The sequence below is a fragment of the Medicago sativa genome, chromosome 2, assembly GCF_051527215.1.
Source record: "Medicago sativa cultivar Bolivia chromosome 2, Bolivia_mono, whole genome shotgun sequence".
Classification (NCBI taxonomy): Eukaryota; Viridiplantae; Streptophyta; class Magnoliopsida; order Fabales; family Fabaceae; genus Medicago; species Medicago sativa.
In genome coordinates this window covers 36,350,241-36,361,261 of record NC_140750.1, presented here as the reverse complement: position 1 = coordinate 36,361,261, position 11,021 = coordinate 36,350,241, and the positions used below count along the sequence as shown (strand labels likewise).

General features: G+C 34.3%; 1 protein-coding gene across 1 annotated transcript; it reads right to left on the bottom strand.

Moving 5' to 3' along the window:
• Nucleotides 1–3,730: 3,730 nt before the first annotated feature.
• On the bottom strand, nucleotides 3,731–7,344 carry LOC146946601 (uncharacterized). Its single transcript, XM_085744601.1, has one exon. The coding sequence runs from the start codon at nucleotides 7,232–7,234 to the stop codon at nucleotides 4,145–4,147; it is 3,090 nt and encodes a 1,029-aa protein (XP_085600727.1). The 5' UTR covers nucleotides 7,235–7,344; the 3' UTR covers nucleotides 3,731–4,144.
• Nucleotides 7,345–11,021: the final 3,677 nt, after the last annotated feature.

The following is an 11,021-nucleotide window of genomic DNA, read 5'->3' as shown; positions in this document are numbered from 1 at the left end:
GCGATCCAACGGTTGAAAAGAAGCCTCAGACAACAAAACACATTCAAGCAATACGCGCGTAAGAGCCATCACACCCGGAAAATCTAAGTTTGAAAATATTAAATGCCAACTACTCCCACTCACTTATCAAAGAAGCCACCGTCCCCAAGATGGAATGACAAGATAATCCTTCCAAAAGCAAAAAACTCTTGAAGGAACCAACATTCAAGGGCGTCCAATTGAACGCCACTTACAGTTAAGGTTGTTGCGTCATAAAGGCATCAACGGGTTGGGGGCAACTGTTCTGGACCAGTAAGAAGGCCAATCCCATACTGACACTTGGACTAAATGCCCACAGACTAAGGCACGTCGCCTGAAGGAACATGTCGGCTTCAGTGCATCGTACCACGTTAGAACACGCCTCCATGCGTTGATCACCATACACTTGTCCTCTAACTACTCCTTAATCATGCGCCGCATATCCCGGAGGCGGTTATTCTCATACGTGCCTATTTAAGGGTGACTTAGCTTCACCCCCAAGGTATGATTTACTTTTCCTGCACTTTCTACACACTCTTTCTCAATTTCATTACTGACTTGAGCGTTGGAGTGCTAACGTGCCTGCAGGCACACTTCGTTCAACCGCGAAGACTCATCGACACCATACCAAAGCACTTTCCACCAGCGTTATCTCTAATCCATCCTTACCGGAAAGATCAAATAGGATTCTCAATAAACCTAAGTGGAATGATTATGTAGCGAATGTCATTAAGCAGTGGCTACTTACTTCTAGAAGATTGGTGATTCACTTGTTTGTTATGAAAGGATATTATTGAGCCAATAAAAATCTATAATATTTTTGCCTATTTAAGAACTTATACTTCATCAATTACAATCATTAATGAAATTACAAATTAGTCAGTTTCTTCATTATATCTCAATTCTTAGGAAGCCATTTGTGTCTTTAACTCATAGAATCTTAATCACTAATGGTCACCTTCCTTGACAGAGACTGCAATCCAATTCCCAGATTTTTCTAGCGATGCAGGACAGCTAACACCATTCTAGAATTAAGCCGGGAGGGTTTTCTTTGGGACGAGAACTCTGGCGAAAGTCTCGGACGAAGGAAAATTTTCTCAAGGAAGATGCGGTTCAAGGTTTGAATCAAACACTTAGCCATTTGATATTAGGATTAGTTGGTGAAGCGATTATGGTATGAATTCAATAAAGATTAATTTGTAGGGGCAATGTCTTGATATGCAAATCATGGAATGGAAATTCAATGATGGATGATACTCTGAATACACTACAAGAAAATGCAGCATTTGCTACCAATATTTTACTCAAAATCAGAATCCCTAATCGATTGAATTTTTGTTTCTCATAATCAGATTCGTTCATCACTGAATCCTTAATGCTGTTCTAGTTCATCCCTGAATTCCTAATTGCTCATTCGCACTATGACTCACTGGTTCTCGATCTCAATCTGAATAATCAGAATCGATTTCACTGGTTCATTTCGCTTCTTCGCCGCACTTTGGCATTCGCCGCAATCCAAGGTATTGAATTTTCTCGGATTTTTGTGTTATTATGATATGACATGATGTTAAGTCCATTGTGATTAAGAAACTCAATTTCTTGATTTGAATTTTGCAATTTAATATGTGTAGTTTGTTAGGTTTGTGTTTGATTTTGGTGAGAATGATATAGACTATAGATTATTTCTTGTTTTGTGTTTGATTTTGGATTTTTGTGTTAATATAGTATGCTTCTGCAAACTCATTCTTTACATTGCCTAATTACTTATTTCTAGATGAGATATGGAAAGGTTTTCTTAGTTTAGAAATAAGATTCATAGGTTGAAATGGATCAACGCAACCTAAGATAGCAGCTAGTAATATTAGAAAACCATTAGAAGGGAAAGAATCTTCTATCTTAGTGGTGTAAATTTAGCAGCTTGTATCTTAGATTGTAAACTACTAATATTTGAACTAGCAAATCAATGATTTAGTACCTGGGATATTGGTTGTAATATGCTTAGATTGAAGGTCGGTTTGTTGATATAGTAGTTGAATGTGTCTGCAGCAGGAATCAAAATTGATGCAGGATTGGCGAAGAAATTTTTTAAATGAGAGAGAAGGATTTGGCGATTTGAAAAAGTTTTTGCTTGTTTAGATCGAAGGAAAAGCTTTCTCGCCAGAGTCTATTACCAGCTAAGCACAACGATTATCACTCTCTTCTAAGGTAAATATATGTCTATTTCTCTTTCTTTTTCTTTTCTAAGGCAAGTTTACTTGGACTTGGTTTTCTAACTGCATTAATTGCATTTGATGTCAAGGTAAGTATAGTAATGAGAGTTCATCTTCAAATTCTACTTTTAATCCTTCAAAATTTGGTAACTGCCACATTTCAGCTTAATTTATTGATTATGATATATCAATTTTTTTTTTTGCTTTTGTTATCTCATTGTAGTTGGTTGATGATAGATGACTGTGAGAGATTTTTACGTGTAATGTTAGGATTAATATTGTTAGTTGTCACTATAGTTGCGGTATTCCATGTAAAGACAGAATGTTCTCTATATTGCACAATTTTTATATTTATCTATTTACTTGAGGATTTAGTCCTTTTAATAAAATTAGTACTAAAGTAACTTTTAATTCTCTTTGATTTAATTCGATATCTAGGTTAAATTTATACTGTATTTGAATTCATATTGAGTATTTTGTTCTTTCAAATGAGATATAGATTGAAGAGATATTGAGCCAAGAGCTTCTTGAATCTTGACCCTCAAAAGCATTGGTTTGATGGGATTGATTTCTCTGGCTGTTTGCAATGGTGATAGGCATGTAATTGGGTGAGCCAAGAGTTTATTAAATCTTGATGTCCAAAACAATTATGCCAAGAGAGGTAATGTTAAGTTGCTTTGGAAGCATTTCATCACTCTTCAAAACAAATAAAAAAATGAAAAGAAAGAAAATGACCAAACAAAGTTAGCTTGTTTTAAGTAAATTTCAACCATACTTTTGTTATAACAATATCAGAGTTACACACTTATATTGTTGTGCATGATGAACTAGGTATTATGCTTATTTTTGATGAACTAGGTATGTTCTGTTTTGCGTGTCAAATTTATAATCTATGCTACCTGTTGCACTATGTCCTGACTCATACTAAAATTCAAGGTGCATATATTACTTGTTTTGTAGGAAACATTTATCTTGAAATTTTGATGATTTTGTTGGTCAAATTAGTATTTGGGTTAGGTATTTTGAACACTAATTTGACGAGTAAAATCACCTTTTCTTTTTCTCTTTTTCCCTGCCTTGATCTCAATTTTATATATCAGCTATTGAGATTCTCTCTGAGGGGTATGAGATTATAAGTTTCAGAGGTCGAGGTCAATAGGCACTCACTCTTGTCAGAACTGGTATGTTCCTCTAGCATTTTTTTTTTTTCGTTTTTGTTCACAATCTTCGATTTGCCTAAGCTACATATTAGATAGTTAGGACGTTATATTTTCTGTTATTTGTGTATGGAATTCTGAGATAGAATCATACGAGAGGAAATTATGAAAGAGTTGTATACCCAGAAAAGAATTAAAAAAACCAAGCTGTGTATTTAGATAGTTGGCATTGTTTAGTGTTAAATCTGTAATGTATGCTCAGAAATTAATTTGGAAATCCCAACTGATCAAGTGCAAACTCAACATGTGGCGTCTGAATTAAATTCTGAACCAGGGAAAGAGATGTTCTAGTTATAATAATATCATCAATGTAGATGAGCACATATAAGTAGATTGACCACTTTTGAGAAAATTAGAAATGTATCACATTAACTGGACTTAACTGTGAGTAATGCTTGGTAAGCCTTTCATACCAATCCCGCGGAGCCTGGACAAGGCCATAAAATGACTTAATTTGATTTTCATAACAACTGTTTAGAGATCACAACTCAATAAGATTAGAGATCACAACTCAATAAGATTGCAATCCTTTTACCTTATCTTTGTGTTTACAACCATCTGAATTTAATTTCATTTTGCTAGGCCTCTAAGCAAGATTTACATTATTGGTGACTAGTTAAACTTATTTCACACTTTATAAAGTGAGGGACTTCCCTTGCTCATAAGGCGAGGGACGTCCCTTGAAATATTCATGTTTCACTAATCAATACGGTTTCCCATACATCTTTTCTTTATCCTGCGCACTACCCTATCAATGAAATTAAAGTAAGCATCCCTCCGACCCTTCTTCAACAAGAAAACTCCAATAAAAACCCAAAAGCCTGTAGCAAATCCAATTGCTACAACAAAATAAAACCACAGTTTCTCAGCTCTATCATGCTTACCATCATCATCTTTACTTTCATCTCTATTATCAACATGGCAACGATTCAACAATGGTGCACCACAAAGATATTTGTTGCCAACATAAATAGATGGATCATTAAATGTTAAAAACTGGTTTCCTTGTGGAATTGGTCCTGAAAGGTTGTTGTAGGACAAGTTTAGTGCAGATAGAAAAGTTAAACTAGACATGGTGTGTGGAATTGAGCCTGAAAGTTGACCCTGAGAGAGGTCCAACGATTCAAGTGACTTCATGTCCCCTATGGCTGTAGGAATTTCACCTGACAAATGATTGTGTGACAAATTTAGGCCTCGTAAAGCAGTGAGAAGAGTTATTTCTCTAGGAATAGGACCACTCAAATTGTTGTTTGATAAATCCACATTGGCCACAAATTTCAAATTTCTTGTATAATGATCTTCTCTTCCTTTAATGACCTGGCTGACATCTTGTTCATACCATTCAATATATGTCGACTCACTGGGTGCTAAGGAAACAGATGGTTTCCATCCTTGAATCATTGCTGTAAAATTCCCAACGCATTGTGGGATTGACCCCATCAACATGTTGTTGGATAGATCCAAGATTTGCAAAGCAGAAAGTTTGCAAAGATGTGATGGAATGTTACCTTGGAACTTGTTTTGACTTAACCTTAGAATCTGCATTAGGGAGAAAATGTCACCTATCCATGAAGGTATAGTTCCTGACATTTGATTCTCTCCAATATCTAAGATTAACAGTTGTTTTAGATTTCTCAAGAATGATGGAAACTCCCCATGAAGATTGTTATTATTCAAATGCAGCCATAGCAAAGTTGAAAGCTGACCGAACGAGCTTGGAATAACACCTGATAATTTGTTCGATGAAAGATTTATCTCGTTCAATCTTTGAGTTGAATTCCAACAATCAGGAATGTTGCCAATTAATTTGTTCACTGAAAGGTCAAGATTGTACAAAGAGTTGATTTTGCAGATTGAATTTGGAATGGAGTCATTTATGGAGTTGTTTCCAAGAAGCAAGTGAGTAAGATTGGGCAATCTATGAGCAATATTTTCGGGAAGTGACCCAGTGATCTGGGTACTGGTGAGGTTCAGATAGGCTAGTGACTTGGGAAATTTTATTTCAGAAAACATGCAGGCTTCCATATTGTTTAGAGACATGTCTAAATTGCGCAGTTTCAAAAGTTGACCGAAACTATCAGGAAATTCCCCTTGCAAATTATTTTGACCAAGATAGAGGGTTTGCAAATTTGAAAGTTGACCAATATTTTGTGGGATTGTACCATTTAGAAAGTTTTTTGACACATCAAGGTTTTCTAGGCTGACTAATTGCTCAAGACTCCTTGGAATGACACCATAAAAATGATTAAAAGAAATAATCAAGGTGTTTAGACTGATGAATTGTCCAATACAATTAGGAAGATATCCGGTTAAATTATTACTGTTCAGAATCAAATACTTTAGATTGACAAGTGTTGTTATACTACAAGGAAGACCCCCAAACAAGTGGTTATTTGATAGGTCCAAGTGGATTAGATTTCCCAGTTTTCCTAGGGAGTTTGGAATAGTTCCATTCAAGTGATTGTTGGCAAGGATTAAATATTCCAAGTTTGACAATTTTCCCAAAAAATTTGGAATAGGACCATGGAAAAAACTTGAATGAAGTGTGAGGGTTACCATATTTTCAAGTTGCCCCAACCATGTTGGCAGCTGATCATTGAAATTGTTGTTGGTCAAGTCAAGTTCCTTTAAACCAGATCCATTGCATCTTGCAGATTCTAAATTACCGACGAGTGCATCTCCTTGAAGTCTGTTTCCAGATAAATCTAGTGACAGAAGCTGACACATATTTCCTAGCATTGTTGGTATAGAACCCTCAATATGGTTCACATGATTCCATGAAATATTGAGGTACAAAAGACTCTCTAACCCACCTAACCATAATGGAACAGATTCAATTTTGTTTTGGGAAAGGTCAAGAAATGTCATGGAAGTCAAATTTCGAAGAGCTGAAGGAACTGAGCCATTAAGAGCATTGCTTCCAAGATCAAGATAGTCAAGTTTGGCACAATTACTCAACCAAATTGAAACTGAACTAAAACTATTGTTAGAAAGGTCAATAGTTTCAAGTGAAGTCATGTTTCTAAAAGCATTCAGATCTGGACCATCAAGTCCATTATCTGCAAGATTGAGTGACTCAATACTAGAAAAATTTGTGAAACTAACAAGTTGTGTATCATGACTGTGCATCTTGGATATGCTGCAGTTCATCAATTCTAATTCTAGCAAAGAGGGAAGCATGGTAATTACCTTGAATAAATTTTGTGCTCTCCCAAGAAAAACATCACTCAAATTGACATCATCAGAGTGTAAATAATAATTGAAACTGAGATCAAGAAAGTACAATTTTGTGAGGTTTCCAAGGTTATTTGGGATGATACCACTCAAATGGGAATCAGAGATAGAAAGGAATTCTAACTGATTCATAAAATGGATAAAAGTTGGTATTGGACTTGAATTGAAATTGTTTCCACTAAGGTCTAAATAACTAAGATATATAAAATTTGAAAGAGATGAATGGATTTCTGGAGCTTCAAGCTTATTTTTTGAGAAGGAACAGTTTGGTTGATAATCGTCTCCTCTGTGTGGGTAGCATGGATTCCTAAGGTCAATTTTGATAACATGTCCTGTGATGTTGCTGCAACTTATACCTTTCCATTTGCAACAGTCATTTCCTTCCCAAGAGGAAAGTCTTAATGATGTATCATTAAAGCTTCCTTTGAGTGCTAAAAGAGCTTGCCTCTCTTGTTCTATGCAACCAAATGATGAATGGCTACTAGAACATAGTAAAATGAAACATGTGCTCAAAAGGGTAACAACAACAAAAGCAAAACTTTGGTTTCTATGCATATTTGAGGGAAGGGAATGAAGCAAAGCTGCAAGTCGGGTGGGGTGGTTGTGTCATTTTGCCAAGTTAGTGTTTTTTTTATATATTTTTTTTGTTGTTGCAATGAGCCATGTTCTTGTTCTATTTCTTCTTTAGTCAAGTTTGATAAAGACATGTCATGTCCTTTGGGCTAGTTGTCGCCTACCAATTAGGACTTTTTAATTCCTTTAACAAAAAGTAGGATTTCTATTTGTAAAAAAAAAAAAAAAAAAAAAAAAAAAAAAAAAAAAAAGTAGGACTTCGGCTCATCTATATAAAAAAAGTCGGGTGGGCACAATGGGGACTAAACTAGTCTAACACTACTTTTTTTAGTCTAACACTGGCATCTCGATATTCTAGCTTAGAATTAAAAAATAATAATATAATGTATAATGTTAAATGTAAGAAAATATTATGCAGAGTTCTAGCTAAGGGCATATCCTCAAGACATAGAGTTCAATGTTCTAGCTTAGACCTAGTAAGATGTCGATAGAGTTGTAATAAACCAAATAGTACGCTAAGACCATCCCTAATGGAGGTCCTAAACTTTTAAGACTTGGTATCAATTAGGTACCCTTATTTAGGAGAAATTTTTTTGGGGTCTTATAAGACTGAAGTCTTACATAAGACTTCAATCTTAATGAGATCCAAAATAATTTCATATTAAAAAATTGAAATGTCATGATATAATGTTATTGATAATTGATTAGTGAGCTTCATTTAGAAAGTTTGTGTGAAATGCTGGGTTGGAGGGCTTAATTGGTACTACTATTAAAAAATTATAAATGTTCCGCCTAGAAGGCCAATTCGACCGCCGACAAAGAATATTCCGGCTGTTTAAGCCTTATGATTTTCTCATGTTGCCAAGATTTCTTTGATGTATGCCTAGTTTCCTGTTTTGGGTGGAAATTCGTTCTTCATTTTTAGCAATAGAAAAAAAGGAATATAGACCCTTGAAATATTTCGAAATCGTTATTTTATCGTATATGTTTAAGTATATTTATCTGAATTACATTTATTTATTTATTTTCTTTTGTAAACGAATTACTTTTTTTTCCTTTTCAGAAAGTGTATTCGTGAACTTCAAATTTATATTTGAGCAATCAAACCAATATAACCTAAATAAACGACTAAATAGCGAAAAAAAACTGAATAAATATTTTAAATTAAATAATTTTCCAACAAATAAAATAGAAGTTTATATTAGAACTCTAGCCTAAAAAGATGTCGTTACTCATTGTAACTAAAAATAAATTATAAAAGAAATAAAACATATGCTAGAAAAACTTGGAGTGAGGAGAGAGAAAATCCACCTTGGAAGCTCCTATGGTTTGCTTTCATTTTAAACCACTTCGTTCTAAATAAGAAATAATGAATGAGGAGAGTGGTATTTGTAGAAGAGTTTCCACCTGAACTTGGACTAAAATATCGGGCTTTCTTTACCAAAAAGTCATAAAACAACACCTTGACTCGCAAGGAACAGGCATCAGGTGCCTAGGACCATGCGACAGGCGCATGTGAGTGATGATTCAGGCGCTAGACGCCTCATTTCATGCGCCAGGCGCCCCAGTGTAGTGTTTATGGCGCCTGGGGCCCCACTGTGTGCGTTCTGCGCATGTGGGTGTCGTCTGGTGTTGAAAACGCATGTTTCTTCACTTCTTTAGGTGTTTGCTTCTATGTAAGATGTCTTGGAACTTGAGAACAAAATTCCTCCTTCTGTAACATTTTATAAGGCCTATTGAATCTTCATTCTTCATCTTCCCAAGGACTTCACAAATCTTCATATGTTTTATGAAGAATAGAATTATAGACTCAAATAAAGAAAACATTACAAATGTCCCAAAATCATAGACAATTTCTCTAATACTCCTATAAAATGCTTGTAAAACCTACTGAAAATGACTGAAAAACATGCTAAAAATAACATAAAATGACATGTTATCAATGACATAATAGCGATGTTGTATAATGTTGGATAATGATGACGTAAATGATGTTTATGATTATAACACCCTAAATCCTTTAACGCAATAAATCATGCAAATAATACAATTATTCAAAAGAGTTTAGATGATATAGCTTCAATTAATTCAAACATGCATAATTATGCTTTCGGAAGTTCACAGCGGAAGATCATCATAAAATTTATCTCAACAACATAAGCAATTTCCCATAACCATGCCATAGGTCTCATAAATCATCACAAAATAAAATCTCAAATCTCAAAATATAAATGAACAACGAGTCTCAAAAGACATAAGTAAATAATAACATAAGTCCGACACTTTAATCAGAGCCCTAAACTAGACACCGAACATAAGAAAGAGAGGTAGCTTCAAAACTAGTCCTCAAACAACTCACAAGCAAAGGCAAATCAAACCTGCAAGCCGTCTACCTATTCATACAAATAGACAGGCAATCAACCAAACGACCACTGTGGTTTTTTTTTTTGAACAAACCACTGGGGTTAGATTATATTCCACAAATAATATATAATCAAATAAAAGTAAAGCAACATGTTCATTTTCCAATGATCAATAAACACTTAATTAAATCATGCAATAGTGAAATGGGCCTAAGTAATTGGGCCTAAATGCTTTTGCCGATCCAGAACAATACCCATTACAATTAATATGGGTACAAGCACGAGAATATGACAATTTTTAAAAAATTAAGCTATGGGCACATCAATAAAAACATAAGTTAGTTTTGTTATATAATATAACACGATAGAGCTGGATTCTTCAATTTAAAACAAATATATCATGTTAGAAATTAAAATTATTGAATAATAAACAATTGAACTAGATTCTTCATTTTAAAACAAAAATATCATGTTAGAAATTAAAATTATTGAATAATAAACTTGATTACAACAAAAAAAAAAAACTTAAACGCACATATATAATACTATATATGATATTAATATATAAAAGAAAACCACAATTTTCACTCACAATAGAATAATGAACAAAAATTGAGTATTACATTCCTTCAAAAAAAAAAAAATTGAGTATTACATATGCGATAATACTCAATAGGGTACTTCACATTTTTACAAATCCAATACTTTATAGAAAGTCATCAATATTTCAATAGTCATCCATATACCCTACACACATTCACTTATTAACAAGATATTCTACACCACATTCATAGTATTTGTAAAGTCATCAAGATATCACTACCAAAAAAAAAAAGTCATCAAGATATCAAATGTAACATCCCGCTCTTTACCTAATGGAATTTTTATCTGACAATGTATCAGAGGACTAAGAGTCATGGAAAACAAGTATGGTGAATAATGTTATGTACGACGGAGGGTATTATTAAATGATATTAGTAAAGTATGGACTTATGTACCAGAGTCAAGATAAACACGTTTAAGGCAAGGGCAATTGGGTAATTGCACGTGGTAAGGATATTTAAGTGGATTAGGCCCAAAATTATTCATTATCAATTGTTCTTTCTCTCTCTAGGTTTTCTTTGAGAATTTTTCTCCTCATTCTCTCTAAATCCCACGCCATCTCCTTCTTCTTCTCTTCCACAATTCTTCTCAAAACTTCTCCCAAATCAAGAGACATGTTGTATAGGTTTTTCCTCAAGTTTTTGTGGTGCTTGGAAGCTTGGGTTGAGATGTTGTCACTACTCCTCCTTTCCACTAAGAGAATCTCAAGAAGTTAGGGTTTTGGGTTGAATTGGAAGGGGAAGCATAAACTTATGCATGAGATGATTCCTTCATGCTCAAAGAGGACGATTTGAGGTTGGGGT

Bases quoted from the DNA above. Each gene is read 5' to 3' on its own strand.
- LOC146946601 (XM_085744601.1), bottom strand. From the start codon at position 7,234: ATGCATAGAAACCAAAGTTTTGCTTTTGTTGTTGTTACCCTTTTGAGC.